The sequence below is a fragment of the Rutidosis leptorrhynchoides genome, chromosome 4 (assembly GCF_046630445.1).
Source record: "Rutidosis leptorrhynchoides isolate AG116_Rl617_1_P2 chromosome 4, CSIRO_AGI_Rlap_v1, whole genome shotgun sequence".
NCBI lineage: Eukaryota > Viridiplantae > Streptophyta > Magnoliopsida > Asterales > Asteraceae > Rutidosis > Rutidosis leptorrhynchoides.
Window position 1 is genome coordinate 19,187,201 of NC_092336.1, and position 23,505 is coordinate 19,210,705.

The 23,505-nt window shown below is 31.2% G+C and overlaps 2 protein-coding genes across 2 annotated transcripts; both read left to right on the top strand.

Moving 5' to 3' along the window:
* Positions 1–3,925: 3,925 nt before the first annotated feature.
* Positions 3,926–5,131, top strand: LOC139843680 (protein NUCLEAR FUSION DEFECTIVE 2). The gene is made up of 3 exons (XM_071833807.1): positions 3,926–4,058; positions 4,162–4,235; positions 4,556–5,131. The coding sequence occupies exons 1-3, from the start codon at positions 3,933–3,935 to the stop codon at positions 4,956–4,958; spliced, it is 603 nt and encodes a 200-aa protein (XP_071689908.1). The 5' UTR covers positions 3,926–3,932; the 3' UTR covers positions 4,959–5,131.
* A 7,315-nt stretch (positions 5,132–12,446) lies between these two features.
* Positions 12,447–12,887, top strand: LOC139840457 (uncharacterized). The gene has a single exon (XM_071830722.1). The coding sequence runs from the start codon at positions 12,447–12,449 to the stop codon at positions 12,885–12,887; it is 441 nt and encodes a 146-aa protein (XP_071686823.1).
* Positions 12,888–23,505: the final 10,618 nt, after the last annotated feature.

Sequence of the window (23,505 nt, forward strand, 5' to 3'; positions counted from 1 at the left end):
AAAATTACAAAAATATGAGTAATCATTCATGACTTATTTACATGAAAACAAAATTACATATCCTTTATATCTAATCCATACACCAACGACCAAAAACACCTACAAACACTTTCATTCTTCAATTTTCTTCATCTAATTGATCTCTATCAAGTTCTATCTTCAAGTTCTAAGTGTTCTTCATAAATTCTACAAGTTCTAGTTTCATAAAATCAAGAATACTTCCAAGTTTGCTAGCTTACTTCCAATTTTGTAGAGTGTTCATCCAACCTCAAGAAATCTTTCTTATTTACAGTAAGATATCTTTCTAATATAAGGTAATACTCATATTCAAACTTTGATTCATTTTCTATAACTATAACAATCTTATTTCGAGTGGAAATCTTACTTGAACTTGTTTTCGTGACATGATTCTACTTCAAGAACTTTCAAGCCATCCAAGATCCTTTGAAGCTAGATCTATTTGTCTCTTTTCCAGTAGGTTTATCCACAAAACTTGAGGTAGTAATGATGTTCATAACATCATTCGATTCATACATATAAAGCTATCTTATTCGAAGGTTTAAACTTGAAATCACTATAACATAGTTTAGTTAATTCTAAACTTGTTCGCAAACAAAAGTTAATCCTTCTAACTTGACTTTTAAAATCAACTAAACACATGTTTTATATCTATATGATATGCTAACTTAATGATTTAAAACCTGGAAACACGAAAAACACCGTAAAACTGGACATACGCCGTCGTAGTAACACCGCGGGCTGTTTTGGGTTTGATAATTAAAAACTATGATAAACTTTGATTTAAAAGTTGTTCTTCTGGGAAAATAATTTTTCTTATGAACATGAAACTATATCCAAAAATCATGGTTAAACTCAAAGTGGAAGTATGTTTTTCAAAATGGTCATCAAGACATCGTTCTTTCGACTGAAATGACTACCTCTTACAAAAACGACTTGTAACTTATATTTACGATTATAAACCTATACTTTTTCTGTTTAGATTCATAAAATAGAGTTCAATATGAAACCATAGCAATTTGATTCACTCAAAACGGATTTAAAATGAAGAAGTTATGGGTAAAACAAGATTGGATATTTTTTGATTTTTGTAGCTACGGGAAATATTAACAATTCTATACAAATCATATCCTAGCTAACTTATATTATATTATATATGTATTCTAATATATTATGTAATCTTGGGATACCATAGACACGTATGCAAATGTTTTGACATATCATATCGACTCATGTATACATATTATTTGGAACAACCATAGACACTCTATATGCAGTAATGTTGGAGTTAGCTATACAGGATTGAGGTTGATTCTAAATATATATATACTTTGAGTTGTGATCTAGCCTGAGACGTGTATACACTGGGTCGTGAATTGATTCAATATAATATATATCGATTTATTTCTGTACATCTAACTGTGGACAACTAGTTGTAGGTTACTAACGAGGACAGCTGATTTAATAAACTTAAAACATCAAAATGTATTAAAAGTGTTGTAAATATATTTTGAACATACTTTGATATATATGTACATATTTGTTATAGGTTCGTGAATCGACCAGTGGCCAAGTTTTACTTCCCGACAAAGTAAAAATATGTGAAAGTGAGTTATAGTCCCACTTTTAAAATCTAATATTTTTGGGATGAGAATACATGCAGGTTTTATAAATGATTTATAAAATAGACACAAGTACGTGAAACTACATTCTATGGTTGAATTATCGAAATCGAATATGCCCCTTTTTATTAAGTCTGGTAATCTAAGAATTAGGGAACAGACACCCTAATTGACGCGAATCCTAAAGATAGATCTATTGGGCCTAACAAACCCCATCCAAAGTACCGGATGCTTTAGTACTTCGAAATTTATATCATATCCGAAGAGTGTCCCGGAATGATGGGGATATTCTTATATATGCATCTTGTTAATGTCAGTTACCAGGTGTTCACCATATGAATGATTTTTATCTCTATGTATGGGATGTGTATTGAAATATGAAATCTTGTGGTCTATTGTTACGATTTGATATATATAGGTTAAACCTATAACTCACCAACATTTTTGTTGACGTTTAAAGCATGTTTATTCTCAGGTGAATACTAAGAGCTTCCGCTGTTGCATACTAAAATAAGAACAAGATTTGGAGTCCATGTTTATATGATATTGTGTAAAAACTGCATTCAAGAAACATATGTCGATGTAGTATATTTCTATTGTAAACCATTATGTAATGGTCGTGTGTAAACAGTATATTTTAGATTATCATTATTTGATAATCTACGTAATGTTTTTAAAACCTTTATTGATAAAATAAAGGTTATGGTTGTTTTAAAAATGAATGCAGTCTTTGAAAAACGTCTCATATAGAGGTCAAAACCTCGCAACGAAATCAATTAATATGGAACGTTTATAATCAATATGAACGGAACATTTCATGTACAACCCTTTTATTCAATTATTCCCGTCTACAAATATTTCAGAAAAACACTAATGAAGAGACGAATTGGAGGGTTGCTCCTTGGGCGGCACCTTGGACACCTTGCTGCCATTAGTGTCTTCCTGGGCGAAGGTGTGGACGGGAGGGAGGACAAGACCATTGGGACCAGCCTAACAAAAATCAAAACAATTGCATTTCCTTTATATGTTTTATTAATATGATTAAATTCTGATAAAATTACTTATTGTAGCTAAAAAATATCAACAGTGACATTTTATGCATTGAACGTACTAAATGTACTAAATAGTGTATGATATTTAATCGTGTATCATATGGTTTATACGCATAAAATCATCAATTTTATACGGATGAAATGTTTGGAACACATAAAAACATTACTAAAAGCATTTTTTAACATTTACCCATTTAGCGTGTTCCGTCAAGAACAATGAATAAATTACATATCAGGCTGCCCAGCGTTTTGCGTAAGTCCTTGAATAAGCACGTGAGCAGCACACATGTCACGTCACTATTTAGCATAAAGTCTGTTACGTATATCTAGCATAAATCAATCAATAGCAGCTTGACACGTGTTTCCGAATATCACGGAGCATTCATACCTATAAATAGGTCACCTGGGCTACCACTTTACAACTAACTGAACTTGTGGCAGAGAACACACTTTATCTCTCACATAGTAGTTTCTCATACTCTAGAACATATACACTTATCCGCAGAGCGCTAGACGGACCAACTCACAGTTTGGTTCCGCAAGATTGATAAAGCCACACCACGACATTCTGGCTATGAACCGGGTCTACAGGGATCGTCCCGAGAGAAAAACATCAATCGACAATCTACCTCATCAGACTAAGTAGTTCTAGCTTTTAAGTAGTTCTAGCTTTGTACTGATAATTGTTAGCCGCTAGCCGGAAATAGATATCTAACACTATTTTCACTAGTAAATTTGATAAATCCACTGCTATTATCATGGATTGAAGACTTTGAGCAAATACAGCAAATGGTACTCTAAGAGCATTCCCAATGGGGATGTGACTGTATTGCCAATCTCATGCCAATTTTATGTCAATCTCATGCACATATTAGGAATGTTTAGCCAATCTTTGCCAATTTTATGCTAGTCTTCCATTTAGCCAATTTTAAGCATTTTCATTCACTAACACTTTGCATAAATTTGTTGTACATGTTGCATTCAAAGTTATACAATGTATTTATTAATTAGTTAAATAAGTGTGTAATGGTTGGGAGTAAAATGTGATGGGTTAGTGATGAGAAAGAAATGAGAAGTAAATGGTGATGTGTCGTTGATATGGCAGTGTGTTAATCTGAAGAAGTGCGTCATGGTTGGGAATGCTCTTATACGATTATACGATTATACGATCATACGATTAGTTTAAGTAGAGAATATAATACACCATAATCCGCTACACCTACTTATATTCTCATTCCAGATGTCACTTTTCAACACTGCCAAAATTCATTCACAAATTTCCGGCAAAATGTACCTCCGATCACAGCTCTTCGTCGTCCTCATCATCGCCACTACCGCCGCCGCCGTCTTCTCCTCTCCATCATCGGTACATTTACACCTGTATTTACTATTTAACACTACATTTATAACTTTACTCTCTGTCCGTACAACGTAAACCCTAACTTCTCAAGTATATCTCTTATCATTAGGTTTCAGCTCGATCGCAACCGTTAATTTCTTCATCGTTCTCCGTTGCACTGGAGACACTTCAAAAACACCTTAAGTAAGCAATTTTGCAGATGTGTATAACTTTTCGCAGAATTTATCATATGTGTTATTATATGTTAAATTTTCAATTGTGTTATTATATGTTAAATTTTCAATTATTGCTATTAGTCTATGTGTAGTGACTTTTTTTAAGTTTTATTATCTGTATTATTGATCAAGTAGCAGCCTTATAAGTTGTGACGTCATTAGTTTTGATAAGAAGTCAATAAGCTACAGAGGTCGTATGCATACTATATTAGAAACAAATGCTTAATGTGATGCATACAATAAGTTCATGAGTAAATGTTGATGTTATTATGCGACTGTCTTGTGCAGTTATGAGTTTAAAAACATCGGCTATCTTCGTCGTGCAATGACACACTCATCTTACTCTGAAGAAAACAACAAAGCGTTCAGTTTGTTAGGTGAGAGCATAATTGAAACAACTGTTGCACTTAAATCTTTACTTAAAGATGTGGATATATCATCGAAGGATTTGAATGATAAGATATCGGAGGTATCGAATGTGGATACCTCGTGTGCTGTTGATGGAATGAGGTTAGGGTTGCAGAATGTGGTTAGGGTTTCTTCAAGTACAGATTCTTCGACTGCCTCGATTGTTTGTGGTGCTTTTAGGGCAATTTTTGGAGCTGTTGCACTTGACACAGGGAAGTCTGATGATGCTGGTGATGTGTTTTGGACTGTTCATGGTGGTGTTGGCATCGCAGTTTCAAAGTAACTTGTAAGATGTTATGACTGATTCCACTTGATATTCGCCTTTTATGTTTGTAAATATCTCTTTGATGATTACTCATACTTATCTACTATGTAGCCGTTTCTGAATCTTGTACTGCACTGCTAGCGTGACTTGAGATGCTATGTGATATATCTGTCCGTAGTTTGTTTTCTTTATTATCTGTCTATTTGAGCGTTTTTGTTGATTATTACCTTGCCTTGATGTCTATTTGGAAAAAAAAAAAAAAGGTACGGATTCCATCTTTAGTTATATTTGTTTAGGACTTATTTATGATGGGGGTGTGAATTGATTTAGTTTTGATTACTTATAATAAACTTATAATATGAGGGCTTGTTGACTGTTGACTATTGCAACACGTGATCCTTAGGAGCGTATAACACTATATTTTCTTAAGAGATTATGCGTCAATGGACAATGATCAATTCAAACCACTCCTTAAGGAAAAAAACTGGCAAGATTATGGATTACAAGGATTAACTACTCCCTCCAGATTAAGCTTAACCCGGTAACAGGGTAGGTGATTTTGCCAACCTGGTTTTTGTTTTGTTTATTAGCTTCTCTCGAAGCATAGGAATTTGACAATCAATTTTAGATTCTTAGAGCTCGCAAGCAAAACTTGATCCCCTACCTGTATTGGTATATAAGTTTATACTAGTGATGTTTCTATGAAAGAAATGGAGTGATATTCTCCGGCTACTAATGTAGTAATGTCACTTTATGCTGACATAATTATTGATTAGGAGTACTGATATATTGGCCCAACTAAGTAAACCCAAAAGTAGATCTAATTCACTCACTGGTTAATATATTTTCTCTCTTAGTATAATCTGTTCAATATGTCATGTGTCGTGCTCAGAGTTTTACGTCTACTTCTAGGTCTGTTTAGTTAGACCTATTTATCATTTTTCGTTACTTATATGGGACATTCATGTTTGGTAACAGCAGAAATGTCCTCATCATTCAGATGGGAGAGTAATTTTTATTTTTTTATTTTTTTATTTTATTTTTTTTGGCAAAATAACGAAAACTCATATAGAAACGAAGTCGTTTTCCAAAGGAAAACACCTCAACAGAGAATACAAATAAACGGGGAAAATGGGAAGCTCGCATCTAGAAAACAACTAACTAAACGAAAACTATCTAACAACGAGCCTCCCCTAACAACCCGAAAACTTTAAAACAGACTAACCAATACAAAACCGAATACTACACTGCAATACCATGAACTAAACCAAACAAACTAAGAGAGATCAACAAACGGAAAAAATGAACGAAAAAAATAAACACGGGACGGACCCAACCACGCAACCTCTAGGTCTCGCCCTTTTCAACTTACCATTAACCGTCTCTTTCAAAATGTTCTTCCCGGACCCATTCTCTATCTTGTATGATAACACATTGGCAGATTCACCACCCGGATCGCTCTCCTTAACCAAACGTGTCATCATTTTATCGAATGCCGCGAAAGCCTTCACGAACATTTTTCCATTCCCGTTTACCGATGAACCGCCGAATCTATCCTCTTGAGACCCCAAAAACAAGTTTTGAATCGCTTCACCGTAATCCAAGTCTTCAACATAGTCTTTAAGCTTGTAAGAACCCAAAGTGGAAGCCTCGTTTGCCTTATTTTCTTCATTTCGAATACCAACACTTTCTACCTTCCTTTCTTTCTTTTCTTTTTTCAACCTTTGCAATCTTACAGCGAATGTAACGTTATCATCATTAGAATCTGAATTAAAGACGTCTAAGTCCGGTTCAGGCCCAACTATGGCTGAAGGCTTACTAGTGTTTGCAACAGTTTCAACATCGGTTACAACAACAGATTCTGAGCTGAGACAAGGTTCTAGCCCAACGGTTTTAGGCCCATCAGAAGCAACTGGGCTCCCAACAGAGGTGTCCGGCCTAGTAACGATGGGAGAGTAATATGTTTATAGGATTGGTGGTTCCGTTTAATGTAGCATTTCATCACACATAGCCATAGAAACATTGATATTGTCTTTTTCTTTCTAGCTTATAACTAAATCTGTAAAACTTTTTTCTGCAACCGAATACATGACACTTCTGGGCCAAATAATTTGTTTTATGCAAAGTGTTCATGTTCTAGGTCTTGTGACCATTGGAATTGGTATTTCACGCAGTAAGTTTTGAACCTAAACCTTTTTCACATTTGAGGGAAGACTTTGCAATAGGGACAGGGTGTTAATAACTTTATATGGTTGTATCTATGAAGTTTGAGGGGACGGAATACAATTTTTTTTTAAATATTATTCGGGTTAAAAATAAATTAATAGTTTAAAGCAATAGCACATTATGTAATTCTTTATTGATTATAAAATTAAAGAATTGCAAGTTAGTTACAACGGAATACTAATTGTTGAATACAGAGTAACACAATGCTTATCAAGTTAAATGCAAGACTACGAGCTGGTTACAAGTGATATCCTGTGAATCACTATCCTCTAGAACTATAATGTATGCACACACTTGATCCCAATGTGAGACTAATTATCTATATGTGAGCATGTAAACCTTGGAATCTTTTCAAATAATCACAAGTCACAACTGCATAGCATCTTCATTCTCTTTAGAGAATAATGGACATGCACCTTGTATCTTCTGATTTGTGTAGTCTAATGTTGTATTTGGACTATGTCACAAGTAAACTACACACACGTGCAATTTGTTATGTTGATGCATCTATAATTGTACACCTTTGAATGTGGCATTTGGATAAGGATTAGTGCTCCAATGTGTTACTGAATTATCGTATTTGAATATAATCAAACTTCAACCTCTGAACTAACTCCATAAACAATGGTGTGCCTCCACTTTGCACTTCTTTTACATCTTCAACTTAGTTGAATTATCTTCAACTACTTGGCCTAGAAAATAACTTTCAACTGGGTAAACATAAAAATTATCCAAATTCATTCTCTACGTTTGCCGTTCTTTGTCCCACTTAACAGAATTCATCTGGACACAGCTTAGATAACAAACATGTGTTGTCTACATTATGTTTAATAATCTCAAAGCTGGCTTGGTATACAAATGACTTGGTATTCTGGTAATCAACAACAACAACAAAATGTGAGGTCTTTTGCCTTAAAGTAACGAGAAATCGTTTCTCCTAGAAAAATCATTCTCTACCTTAGTATTCAACAAGTTATTATTGAATCAAGGTCATAGGATCATCTAATTATTTTTTCTTCTTTTTTATTTTAAATAATTATCAAACCCATTCATATTCTTTACCAAACAAACAAGTTTTTCAATCAATTACTATATATTTTCAGTTTTATTGTTTCTTTCAAACTTACACTCGTTACCAAACTTATATACATGGCAAAGGCCCCTTTGACTATGTTATCGTTTTACGCAAGGTTGAAGAACTCGGAACTCGGGGAGTTCTCGGCGAGACAATTTTTAGGATTTCTCGAAGAACTCGGGGAGAACTCGGTGGTTTGACTTTTAATATAAATATATATTTTTGAATAAATATATGTATAAATATTAGAATTTTCAGGTAAGATCCGAAATTTGACCGATTTTTCCGAGAAGTTGACCGATTTGGCCGAGAAGTTGACCTATTTTTCCGAGAAATCGGTCGTTGACCGATAAATTATGCGTTGACCGATTTTTGGCCGATTCACAGAACGAGTTCTTGCCAGGATTAAGTTTTCGAGTTCTCGCCGAGTTCTCCACGATTTTTTCCAATTTTTGCAACATGGTTTTACGTAATACAAGTTGCTGTATAATATGGTATTTGTTGCTTGGTCAGATCTAACTCTGTTCGCATCTTATGGCATATAATATTCTATCATTATTTTTATTAGATTATGAAAACTTATTGGGGTATCTTTTAGTTTTCTGTTGCAGATTTAGACTCTCCTAGGGGAGGGCAAGTTGATAATATCTAACCAAGTTGGTGGTGGTGGAGTGGACAAGGGCCTACCCCTTTAACAAGGGGATCATGGGTTCAAATCCATGCAAGCAATTAAAAACCCCATCTTGGCCACGGAGGTTCACCCGCGATGACTCCGGGCTGCCCGCAAAGCGGGTAGTCGCCCTGGGATATAGTCGACTCGCATAGCAAGGAGGAAACCCAGGCTAATCAAAAAAAAAAAAAAAAAAAAAAAAAAAGTTGATAATATCTATCTACTATCCATATTATACTTCTGGTGTCAGGGGCGGATCCAAGATTTGCAGTCACTAGTGTCACCGGTTAAAATCTAAAAAAATTTCTACTAGATGTTTTATTTTAATGGTATCACTCATACAAAATTTACACTATCCACTGGTTTCACTAGTTAAAAACCCCAAAAATTTTCCACTACATCGCGTATTTCAGTGGTGTCCCGTGACACCACACTCAACACACTAGGTCCACCCCTGTCTGCCGTAGTTATGTGCCTAAAGTAACATTTGACCCTTTATTTAAAATGAGACAAATTGTGTGTTTGTTTACTATTAATAGAATGGTTCAACGCTAAATGATATTCATCACGTTTGCTTCTGATGATAAATAGTTCAACATTCAGTGTTGAACTGAAACACTCTCTTAACCATTAAAGACATAAATTTTCTTTTATATACTCCTTAAATGATATCCAAAAACACTTGATAAACAAGTATATTGAAGTTTTAATTCATGCAACACATTAATAAAGTAATTTTATTCAATTAATACTGTTTATTTAAAATGATTATTAAACAATATATTTTCATTCTTGACCAATTTTATTCAGAGATTTTGAATCGCTCAGATAATAAACCGCGTTAAATCATTTCGTTTTCTCAAACACATCCTAATTCTTAAGCCATTAATCTTTTATATTATATATGTTTAATAATGTTAAAAAAAACATTATAATGTTATACGATACATATGTTAGTATGTATTATAATATACTTTAATGTTATAATGTTAGTGTTATGTTATACGTATGACACTTCGTAATATATATATATATATATATATATATATATATATATATATATATATATATATATATATATATAGTGGTAGGATCAAGAGGGAAGTAACCAATCGGGGGAAGCGGGGGAAAGCAAAAACTTTTTTTTTTTTTTTTCGTTTTTTGAAAAAACTTTGTTCACGAACATTATAGATGAGATGAAAATATGAACATTTAGTTGAGACACCTTGTGATAAATGTTTTTATTTTGGCGGGAAAACGCTCGAAGAAGTAATATATAACAATTATCGTTTTTTTCGAGCGTATGTTGATGTTTTAGCTATTGGAGTTTAGATATTAGGGTTTATAGGGTTTAGATATTAGGGTTTAGAAATTTAGGGTTTAGGGTTTAGATTTAGGGTTTAGATTGAGTTTTTAACATAAACGGTTTAGGGTTTAGGGTTTGGTGTTTTGGGTTTATGGAATATATATATATATATATATATATATATATATATATATATATATATATATATATATATATATATATATATATATATATATATATATTAAATACGATATTAATTTTTTAATCGTATATTATATGTTTTATAGTGTTATATGATACAACACGTTTTAATACGGTTAATTGGTGGTGTAGGAATAAAATTAATGATTTAAAGGATTCTTTATTATATTTGTGCTCCAATTGATTACTATTATATTTACCAATCTCGTCTTAACACAGGGGCGATTCTAGCCCCTTTTAAGGGTGTCCTAGGAACCCACTAATTACAAAAATTTAGTGTAAAATTAACGTAAAATTGGACTAAATTAGAATTAACCGACTTGAGGACCTCGCTATCTAGTTCGTTTTTGAACCTATAGATTCACCACTGTCTTAACACATGTAGTGTTTTAGTTTTTTCATATAAAATTCATGAAATCGTATCACATATAAGATTGTGAAACTGGTTTTGTCGTGATATCATTGACACGTTGTTGATCTGTTATATATTGTTGTTTTTTTCAAGGTCTTTTAGGTTGAAATACACTGGAAGATGACGTATGTGCATTTAATTCCACAAATATTGCATGTTGTCAAAGTTCGTTACATTTCGAGTTTACTAGGTGGTGATGGATTAAAAAGGTGTATAACTTTTGAACATTAAAGATTAAAAGTGAATGAAGTGATTCAGTGTTTATGTGTTATGTGTTTTGAATAAATATATTTATATTTATAAAGTAACACAAACGACAACATTTTTTAAGAGGGAAAAACTAACTTGTGTATGCACATATTGTAAATTTATGTGACCATTTAACACACTTTGTGCCGAGAGGGATTCAGAAACTTCTTTCAATGGGAGCAAAATGTGTAAAAAAAAAAAAAAAAAAAAAAAAAAAAAAAAAGTTTAACATAGAAATACACTAATAAATTTCAATCGTCGAGGGCGGTTGACCCCGCTTGCACCCTCTCCCTCCGCCCCTGCTTCGTACCTACCAAAACAAGTCACGAATCATAGTGTAAGATTAATAAAAGAGAAAGGAACCCTTTGATTGAAGCTTTACCTAAATGTTTGGTACATTAGTTGATGTGAAATGCTTTCGAAATAAATCATATGCAAAGTTTTTTCAATTTATTTATAAATCTATTTATTAACCAGTATATAAGGACACAATCTCATATTGGTCCAGGTTTCTTCCAGAACAGTAGGTAGTGGCGGGTTATGCAGCTATGAGTGATGAACGCGTGTGTGGTTTAGTCCCCCTGAGTGATCCTAAACTGATGTCCAAAAAAAAAAATCTCATTTTTTTTTTTATCTATTATCTATTATAAATTATAAAAAATCTTAAATTACATAAACTTTATTTAAAAAATTTTACATGTCAAAGCCTCTCTCTTTAGATGAAAATAATCCTATAATCTCATGTGTTGAAAAAAATAAATATGTTCCCTCCAGCTGATATATGTCACGCTAAACATCAAATTACACCTCTAACTCTAAAACACTCCTTATTCAAGATCCCGTCATTTTGTTTAATAAACAAATGCTGAAATTTTGATTAAATGAATCAATTACGTTTCAAATGAAACACTTATTGTTTATCAATCAGATTCATGTTCTTGATTCGTAAGCAGTTTGATTTAAGTTTATAATTCATGAGAATGATTGAAGAAATTTGAAAACCTAAATTCACAAATCTCCTAATTCTGAGAATTATCATTGATTCATTGCGATGTTTAGTACTGTCATTATGCAGAAGTTGATTATCTTGGAAGCTTGCCGTATTCATACCCTTCAAATATAAGTGATGAAACTGTGTATTTTTTATAATGTAAATATGTAATGAAACGATGTATTTTTTATAAGTGGATTATTAAAATAGGACGGAGGGAATAAGTCGATTATTAAACGATGTATTGTTGGTGGACCCCAATTAAAAATGAATACAATGTGGGCAGGGTCTTATCCTTCACCCTTTTTATATAAATAAAAGTTTTACAACTTTCTACACCTCACCCTGGCTCTCACAATCCTCATGTGATACTTCAATGGCGACTGACTCAAATCATGACCTACCATCACCGTCATCTTCAATCATTAACCGCCGTTACTGTTTCTGTATCCCGTATACCTGGCAAAAAGTCCGTTCATCAGATTACAATTACTCTGAACAAAAAACAATTTGGTCACGTGGAGTCACCGCTTTAAAAAAGCTTCGGGAGTGGTCTGAAATAGTCGCCGGTCCACGCTGGAAAAACTTTATTCGCCGTTTCAACCGCAACAAAAGTTTCGGTAATAAATCGTCTCAGTTTCAATACGATCCGTTAGGTTATGCGCTTAATTTCGATGAAGGACCGTATGAAACCGGCGATTCAGATTTGGAGAACGAGTACATGATTCGCAATTTCTCGTCGCGGTACGCGTTACGAACGAAAATTTCGGCGAATTCTAAAACGACGTCGGATTCAATCGGACCGAATTTCGTGTAATTAGCGCTTTATTATCACAATCAGTTCTAGAACGACATCAATTGAACTCAATTTAGTTGTGGTTAGAGTTGAATTTAGCTATTCGTGTTTTAGATTTCTTCCGGATCACTAACGGCGGTTACCGGTCGGTTAGGAAACGACGCCGGATAACGGTCCGGCTGCGATCGGACTGAGTTGCGTGTTTTATGGCTATTTGGATTGTGATTAGCGTTAATTATGATCAGAATTTGTTTTTTGTTTTGATTGAATTATCTTTAATTATTAATTAATTAATTAATTAAGTTTTGCGGTAGAAAATGTAAAGGTGTATGGTGAAAGTGTCAGCTGTATGGTAACGTTAACAGGTGTGTTTTATTTGTTTTTTACTGTTTATGGTAAACAACAATATTTTTGTATTTTTTTTTTTACGAAGAAATCGATATCGAATATTCTTATTTGTCACTCACATACGCGTTAGTAGGAAAACCTAATCTGCGACGATGTTGGTAGTACCATCGAAGGTTGAGAAAAAACTCCAGAGACCTTTCCACTTCGCATTGATGTTGGCAGTACCATCAAATGTTTGAAACTCTCTGCTTGGAGTGAGAATTGAACCCGAGTTGACAGTATCTAAAGTTGAATTTCACCACATACCACAACCAAGCTTCGGTGATGTGTTTCCATCATGGTTCATTTCCATGTAGTTTATCGGTTTGGGATTCTTTTATCTTTTAATAATGTTTTCTTTTATTTTAATAGTATTCGTTATTTTAGTATAAAAAATAACAATTTTTTTGGACTAAGACCATTTATATCTGAGCGTGAGTCGAGCCGGATTGAATTAACGAAAAGTGAGGTCGGTTCACATGGCATTAGTTAGAGGCGTTAGTCGAGATTTTAACTGAAACAACATATTACGTCACATATAGACAAACCAATACCTTTAAGATTAATATTTTTTACTCATTGATTTATTTTTTCCGATCAGATTTTAACTAATCATCCTATAAAATTTTACACAAAAATTTGACGTATAGGTTATCGAAGGTCAGAAACTGAGCTTGCCATGTCAAAAGTATATTCCACTTTTAGGTCAAAAATACACCGATTGTGTGTGATAGTGCAGGCACAGTTAGAAATGATCTAAGAATAAATGGGCATGAGCATGGAGGTGTTAGATGACGTGAACAAATTTGACGCTCTTATCGGGGCGTCAGACCTGACGCCTCGTAGTCACCGGGGCTGACGGACAAAATTTGCACGCGTTTGATTTTTTTCAACGAATCAGAAGCCAACATGTATATATATATATATAGGGGCAGGATCAATGGGGAAGTAACCAATCGGGGGGAAGCGGGAGGAAGCAAATTTTTTTTTTTTTTTGAAATTTTTTTTCCCGGCATCAAGATCACACGAAAATATGAATATTTAGAAGAGACACTTCGTGATGAATGTTATTATTTAGGCGAAAAAACGATCGACAAAAATAACATTCAAGATAATATTGTTCGTGAAGAATATGAACGTTTTTTTTCTTCATGTTTTGTGAAGTAAAATTTAGCCCGATTTAGAGTTTAGGGTTTAGGGTTTGGTGTTTTGGGTTTATTCCATAAACCCAAAACACCAAACCCTAAACCCTAAACCCTAAACTCTAAACCGTTCGTGTTAAAAACTCAATCTAAATCCTAAATCTAAACCCTAAACCCTAAATTTCTAAACCCTAATATCTAAACCCTATAAACCCTAATATCTAAACCCCAATAGCTAAAACCTCAAAATACGCTCGAAAAACACGATAATTGTTATATATTACTTCCTCGAGCGTTTTTCCGCCAAAATAAAAACATTTATCACAAAGTGTCTCTACTAAATGTTCATATTTTCATCTCATCTATAATGTTCGTGAACAAAGTTTTTTCAAAAAATGAAAAAAAAAAGTTTTTGTTTCCCCCCGATTGGTTACCTCCCCACTGATCATGCCCATATATATATATATATATATATATATATATATATATATATATATATATATATATATATATATATATATATATATATATATATATATATATATATATATATATATATATATATATATATGGGCATGATCAGTGGGGAGGTAACCAATCGGGGGGAAGCGGGGGGAAGCAAATTTTTATTTTTTTCGTTTTTTTTGGAATTTTTTTCCCGGCATCAAGATCACACGAAAATAAGAACATTTAGAAGAGACACTTCGTGATGAATGTTATTATTTAGGCGGGAAAACGATCGACAAAAATAACATTCAAGATAATATTGTTCGTGAAGAATATGAACGTTTTTTTTTCTTCATGTTTTGTGAAGTAAAATTTAGCCCGATTTAGAGTTTAGGGTTTAGGGTTTAAGGTTTAGGGTTTGGTGTTTTGGGTTTATGAACCCTAAACCCTAAATCCTAAACCCTAAACCCTAAACTCTAAATCGTTCGTGTTAAAAACTCAATCTAAATCCTAAATCTAAACCCTAAACCCTAAATTTCTAAACTCTAATATCTAAACCTTATAAACCCTAATATCTAAACCCTAATATCTAAACCTCAATAGCTAAAACCTCAATAAACGCTCGAAAAACACGATAATTGTTATATATTACTTCTTCGAGCGTTTTCCCGCCAAAATAAAAACATTTATCACAAAGTGTCTCTACTAAATGTTCATATTTTCATCTCATCTATAATGTTCGTGAACAAAGTTTTTTCAAAAAACGAAAAAAAAAATTTTTGCTTCCCCCTGCTTCCCCCCTATTGATTACTTCCCTCTTGATCCTACCACTATATATATATATATATATATATATATATATATATATATATATATATATATATATATATATATATATATATATATATATTCGTATTAATGATTTATTTTTCACCAACCAAGTTACAATTATATTTTATCACAACACTCAATACATTTTAACGCAATAAAATTAAACACTCATTTTATTTAACTTCACTTGATAACAATGTCATGTTACAGTCACAACTCACATTTTCACCAAAAAATACAACAACACTCTTCATGTCACAGTCAGGGTTATCTGTAGTTTAATAGGGATGGGAAAATTATTAAAAAAAATGAAACTAAACCACATAAACACCATTAAACACCACCACAACAACAACAACAATAACAACAAAACCTAATACCACATAAGTGGTGTATGGGGTAGGTGAGATGTAGACAATCCTTCCCTAGCCGAGAATAAAGACAAGTTATTTCTCCACTCATAGTGAAAACACTTTCAAGTAGAGAAGTCATCACTCTATCTATTCGACAGATAAAGAGATTGCTTCCGAGTGAACCTCCGACCAATAAGTAGGAAAATTTAAAAAAAAAACAAAATAAAATTAAAAATGACATTGAGACGTCATTAAACTCCATCTATAATAAACTAAGCACATCACATTTATCATAATACTAAATATCATAAATCTGGAGAAGCCTTATTGGATTAGAAGGTCGGTTGCTGCTACTTAATTGACACCAAACCTTGTATGCCACAACCAAAAGCAAACCAAACAACATAAACACCAAACAACTCTAAACAACCGACTATGATTGTATTCTCAGAACCCATCAAACTTGAACCACATCATTCGTAACACCCAAAACACTTGTAACTGCCAAACAAGCAACGTCAAAGACCAGTGGAGCCCCTAAAACTACTAAAATCAACACAACAACAACAAAACTCAATCCTACATAAATGGAGTATGAGGAGGTAAGATTTAGACAATTATTCCCCTATCGTAGAATAAAGAGAAATCATTAATCCTTAAATCAACACATCGCCATTAAACCTCGAAATAGCAACTCAAACACCTAGAATGAAACTTACAAATCACTACCTATAACATTGTGGAGGAAATGAAGCAGGAGCAGCATAGACAAATGTAGGTCCAAAATCATAAAGCCTCAAATTATGTTCAGGCAGTTGAAAATGCATAAACGAGACTACCATTATAATTATAACTAATCATTAATTAATATTCACAAAAGAGATTACTAAAGTTGTCATTAAAACAGAAAATATCTTACATATAACGATTAATTATTAACTTTAAAGTGACAGATTATATGATTCATAATATTATTCTGCGAGTTAACATCAATCTTGGAGGCTACGTTTAAATGATCTTTTATTAATTATGTTAATGTTAATTTGAGTTAAAGTTGATTGAATTTTTAAAATGTTAACCATTGTTATCAAAGTGCTTTCGTTTTTTTTTTTTTAGAACTGCATGCTTTCGTTAATTATCAAAATTATTAACAAAGGGTTTCAGTTGACCCTTAAATCGGGAAATTGTGAGTTCAAGTATAGTGGAGAAATAAAAATATAAATATTTGTTGAAATATTGTGTACGGCGTGTAAATTTATGGTAAGATATTTTCAAAATTTATTACGGGTAGTAATAAATAGGTCTCTTTCTTTAAGTGTTTAGTTAGGGATGACATCAGATCAGGTTTGGGTCGGGTTTAGGTAATCCTCGGGTTGAACCCGGTTAAGAAACCCCGCTCCAAACCCGGCCCGAAACCCGTCGGGTCCATTTACTTATATACTATCGGGTTTCGGGTTTCCTAACGGGTAAACGGGTATACCCGATTAGTCATTCTGTCTATATTTTTCAATAAGTTACCAAATCAAAACATCGAAAAAAACTTAACTACTTCATGTTTAAAGTATTATAAAATATCACATACAAAAAGTTGATTGAAAAGTTTCTACAATACTTAAATACACAAAGTATATATAAAATATCACATCTCGAAAACTCGTTGTATATGATATTGAATAAATTTATACTCCGTTTTCAAAAATAAAAGAAATCCTTCATACATTAACAATATAATACAAATACTAATTTTACATAAAAATTATTATTAAAATTCCTCGGATCAGGTATACGGGTATACGGGTCGGGTATACGGGTCTGTATCCAAAACCATACCCGAACCCGAACTCATAATTTTTTTTGTAACCATCCTCATACCCGACCCATGTCCCGAAAGACACGAATCATACCCGGCCTAATTATAACGGGTTTCAAATTTCTCCATCGACCACAGGTCATTTTGCATCTCTATGCCTAGTTGGCTACTAGCAATGGAGTATTGCTTTTGCCAAGAAGCTTTTAGGCATATTCCTACTCTAATATCCCCACCATCATTTTCATAAACAAATATCAATTTCCATAAAATGACACAATTAATCAACTTTAATATCTATCTGCCTATATTTTATGATTTTATCAACAAACAAATATCTCATACTTTTACATTATCACGCTTGAATAGAATACAAATTTGGTTTTTTCTAGTTAATTATACCAAATATTAGTCCGTTTAAATGCGAATCGGATATCCTGAGTAACGTAAAACTCTTAATATCCCAAGCTTTGCTACGGGAGCATATAGCTCCGAAAAGTATGAAATTCATGCTCTAACATATTAAGGTAAAATCATTAAGAAATTTTTTTATCCTGAGTTTTAAACATCGTCTTTAACGCGTGCATAAATATATTGTACATAATAATTATAGGTAGACTTTGTATGATATAAATTTATCAAATAATTAATTAATTAAATTAATAAAAATAAGGTTGCAAAATTCGCTATTCGGGGATTAATCGGTCGGGACTTTGGAATGATTAATCGGCAATTCGGGGATTAATCGGAGATTAATCGGACTGTACAGTATACATTTAAATATTAAATTTTAAAAATTATATGTGTAGCTATAGAAAAATACCGTAAATATAAAAGTAATTTTTAAAATAATTGTCTAAAATTGTTCATAAGCTTCAAAACTATAAAATTCTAGTTTAAATTCACGTTAAAATGTTAACCATTTTTGACTTTGACTGATTTTGATTACCAAATTCGATTTTGATCCATCAATTGACGTTGACCGTTTAATTAAACGGATTTTAGAAATCGGAACGGATTGCTCCTAAAAATAATTGATCAGGGATTAATCGGCGAGTAATCGGGTTTTTTACAACACTGAATAAAAATATACATTATTATCATAAATACTATTCTAAAATTACAGTGTTAAATTGAAAGTAAATTTTGAGTCAACTCGTGTTTATAAATTCACGCTAGATGAATACGTTACTGTTAAGATGTGTTCAATGCTCGATCTCATGATACTTTTTCATGACGAAAAATATTTTCTCACACATTTTTTACACAATAATTATATTATGGATATGGATTTATGTCAAATACGGAGTATAACTTTTGGGTTCATAAACTAGATAATTTGATACTTTGTTAAGTGTAATTGTAAGAGTATAAATTAAGGATGTAAACAAATCTAATCGGTTAGTATACACATATATAATTCATTTATTTGGAACAAGTTAATGAAATGCAAAGAGAAAAACTTGTACAAACTACAAAAATGACAAGATTGTTACGGAGTACTTCATTCCAGTTTGTGTATGTATATGTGTAATGGGTAAAGAGGTAAATAATTTCTTTTCTTTTCTTTTTTGAAATGCAAAACAACATAAAAAATATTATATTAATACTACTATATATAAAATGAGTAATTACAAAATGTACATGAAAGGATTTTTTTTTTCTTTCAAAAATAACGAAAACTAGTGTAGAAACGAGGTCGTTTTTCAAAGAAAAACGCTCTCAATAGAGAATACAAATAAACAGAGAAACGGAAAAGCACGTACCTAAAAAGTAACCAACTAAATGAAAACAATCTATAAACGAGTCACTCCTAACAACCCGAAAAACCTTAAAACAAACTACCCAATACTAAACCGATAAGTACATGATAAAAACATGAACAAAACCAAACGAACTAGTGAAATCAACCTCTAAGTCCCGACCTTTTCAACTTACCATTAACCGTCTCTTTCAAAATGTTCTTCCCGGATCGATTATCTATCTTGTAAGATAACACATTGGCGCATCTATCATCCAGTTCGCTCTCCTCGGCCAAACGTGTCATCATTTCATCGAATGTCGTGAAAGCCTCCACGAACATTTTTCTATTCCCGTTGCCGAAGAACAATTGTCTCAACCATCATGACACCCCAAAAACAAGTTTTGGATTGCGTCCCGTAATCCACGTCATCAATGTGATCTATAAGCTTATAAGTACCCGAAGTGAAAGCCTCGTTTGCTTTCTTTCTTGACCTCAAATTAGCTCCGCCAAGTAAATTTCTTGAGACGACCCGTCCTAATCCATAAGGACGAATACAATAACATATGATTACATTGCGAGGTATTTGACCTCTAAATGATACATCTTACAAACATTGCATTCGTTTTTAAAAGACAAACTTTCATTACATCGAAATTTAACAGGTATGCATACCATCTCATATTATATCAAACTATCAATGACTTAATAATAATCTTGTTGAACTCAACGACTCGAATGCAACGTCTTTTGAAATATGCCATGAATGACTCCAAGTAATAACTCTAAAATGAGCAAATGCACAGCGGAAGATTTCTTTCATACATGAGAATAAACATGCTTTCAAGTGTCAACCAAAAGGTTGGTGAGTTCATAGGTTTATCATAATCAATCATTTCAATAATTTTAATAGACCACAAGATTTCATTTAATAAATAATCATACACTCGCAAGTGTATAAAAATCATTCGTATGATGAACACCTGGTAACCGACATTAACTTTAATGCATATTGAATATCCCCCGCATACTCGCAAGTATGCTATATACTGGCAATCGCAATCACCATTTAATCGAAGTACTAAAGCATTCCAAATTCCAGAATGGGGTTTGTTAGGCCCATAGATCTATCTTTAGGATTCGCGTTAATTAGGGGTCATTTCCCTAATTCTTAGGTTACCAGACTTGAAGGTGTGACGACCCGGAAATTTCCGACCAAATTTAAACTTAATCTTTATATGATTTCGACACGATAAGCAAAGTCTGTAAGGTTGAGTCTCAAAAATTTTTTGAACTATGTTATGAATTCATTTGACCTTCGACCACTTTTGACGATTCACGAACAATTGTTTGTAAATAAAATATAATATGTAAAATAAGATATAAAATAATTAAATTGTAATTAATAAAAATTTATATACAAATATATGAAATCTATATAAAATTATATGTATATTGTAATATATGTTAAATTGTATAAACATATAATATTCCAAATAAGTTGTTATATAATGCATATCATATGGTTATATCACATAACATGTAATACTCATATTTATTAAATAGTTGTTATAATAGTATTACTTTCAGTATTATTAAAATAAACATATTAATAACAGTAGTAATAATAGTATGATATAAATATGAAATCAAATATGTATAAATTATTAGATTATTATTATTAGTATTATTAATAATATTTTTATCATCATTTTTATTATTAAAATTATCATTATTGTTATTATTAATATTATTATATTGCTATTATACTTACTTTTATTATTATTATAAGTGTACCTATTATTAGTATTTCTATTTCTATAATTAATAATAAGTAAAATTAATATAATGTTTATTAATGGGAAATATTATTATTACTTATATATATATTTATTATTAATATTGATTATATATTTTATAAATACAGATATAAATAAAATATAATTATAACAGATATGTACAATGGATATATATAAAAATATAACAGATAAATATATAACATATAAATAAATAAATATAAATACGGTTATATAAAAAAAACAGATATATATGATACTGAGATCACGCGAAATTTCATCTATCCAAATCAATTTAGTTTATTTTGCTGTTCATGATTTGTACTATAACTGCTCTATATCGAATTTTATTCCAACTATCAAACAAATTCTGTTAGGTGTTCTTGTCTACTTTTAATTTTTTTTTATTTTTTTTCCTGATCGTTGAAATGGCTGAAGTGTTTACGCCAACTAATTCCCTTTATATAATTCATCCCACTCAAAGTGTTAAACCAATTATTGAACCTATCCATAACCAATTGTCACATACAATTATTATTAATCGATGGAAATTAAAAAAAAAAAAAAAAAAGGAGAAGAACAACAGGTATATACTCTGTTCGCAGGTTAAATTTTGAAAAGTTATAATTCGAGTTTAATTGCAAAATGTATTAATGAAGTTTCATTAGTAATACTCTAAACGATCTTACTGCAAAATTTTTAGTTCCAATTCATCTTAACGATTGAGAATTTTCAAGTCAAATATTATAATTTAAAAGTCAAACGATTTGTTTATCACAAAATTTGAATTCGTTGTTATGTTTTAAGTCAAATTGAGGAATGAGAAAGTTTCCAGAAAGGATTTAGAACTTATTTCATTCAAGATTCATAGTCTAAAACGTAATAAATTTTCCAATTTGATTCTGAGTTCATACGAGCCTTCAATATCTGTTTCCAGCTTCAATTTTTCTTTAATTTCTTGTTTTAAATTGACTCCAGCAATCAGATAAAACTTTTGTTTAGATTTTAAATCCAAAAATGAATTTCATATTTATGGTTGTGTTTGAATCGGTCCCTAGTTGATTCAGTTGTGAAGGAGAAGAAGTAGAAGTATAAACAGAAGATAAAAGGGTTAAATATTATACGGGGTATTTATAAACAGAAAAACGAACATAGCTGAATGGTTAAGCAGTGGGCTAGGTGAACGAGAGGTCTTGGGTTCGAGTCCCGGCTTAGGCGGTTTGATATCTTTTTGAGCCTTTAAGGTAGTAACCATTATTATTATTATTATTATTATGTTTATTATTATTATTATTATTATTATTATTATTATTATTATTATTATTATTATTATTATTATTATTATTATTATTATTATTATTATTATTATTATTATTATTACTAGTTATTATTATGATAATAATTGTTATTATGATTATTATTGTTATTGTTCTTATTAGTATTATAATTATTATTATAAGTAGCATAATTGTTGTTATTATTATTATCATAACTATAATTATTATTAAAATCGTTAGTATTAACATTAAGATTACTATTATTTTTACTACTAATATTATTGTAAATATTATTATTATCATTTAGAATTAGTATTAGTATCATTATCGAAATTATTATTATTATAAGATTATTAATGTTTACCATCGCTATTATTATTATAAGTATTATTACGAATAGGATTATTTTTGTTATTGTTGGTATGAAAATAATACAAACTATTATATTTATCATTAACATTAGTATTAGTATCATTTTTAGAATTTTTATTATTATTATTAACAAAAGTATTATTATTATTATTAAGACTATCACTAGAAATAAGACTGTTATAATTATTATTATTAGTAAGTATTAGGTATTATTATCAAAATTATTATTTTCATTACCATTACTATAAAATTATTTATTTTATTATAAACTACTGTTATCATCATTATTATGAGATTCATTATAAAAACTATCATTAATAGTATCATTTATAGAATCATTAACATTATTATCATTATTATTAATATTATCATCATAATCAAATACAACTTTTATTTACTATTATTAATATAATATATTATTATGTATATAAAGATATACTTATAAGTATATTACATATAAGTATAAATTAATTAGATTAATAATCT

Bases quoted from the DNA above. Each gene is read 5' to 3' on its own strand.
- LOC139843680 (XM_071833807.1), top strand. From the start codon at position 3,933: ATGTCACTTTTCAACACTGCCAAAATTCATTCACAAATTTCCGGCAAA. The intron at 4,059-4,161 runs GTACATTTACAC...TCTTATCATTAG, and splicing joins TCTTCTCCTCTCCATCATCG to GTTTCAGCTCGATCGCAACC. The intron at 4,236-4,555 runs GTAAGCAATTTT...TGTCTTGTGCAG, and splicing joins ACACTTCAAAAACACCTTAA to TTATGAGTTTAAAAACATCG.
- LOC139840457 (XM_071830722.1), top strand. From the start codon at position 12,447: ATGGCGACTGACTCAAATCATGACCTACCATCACCGTCATCTTCAATC.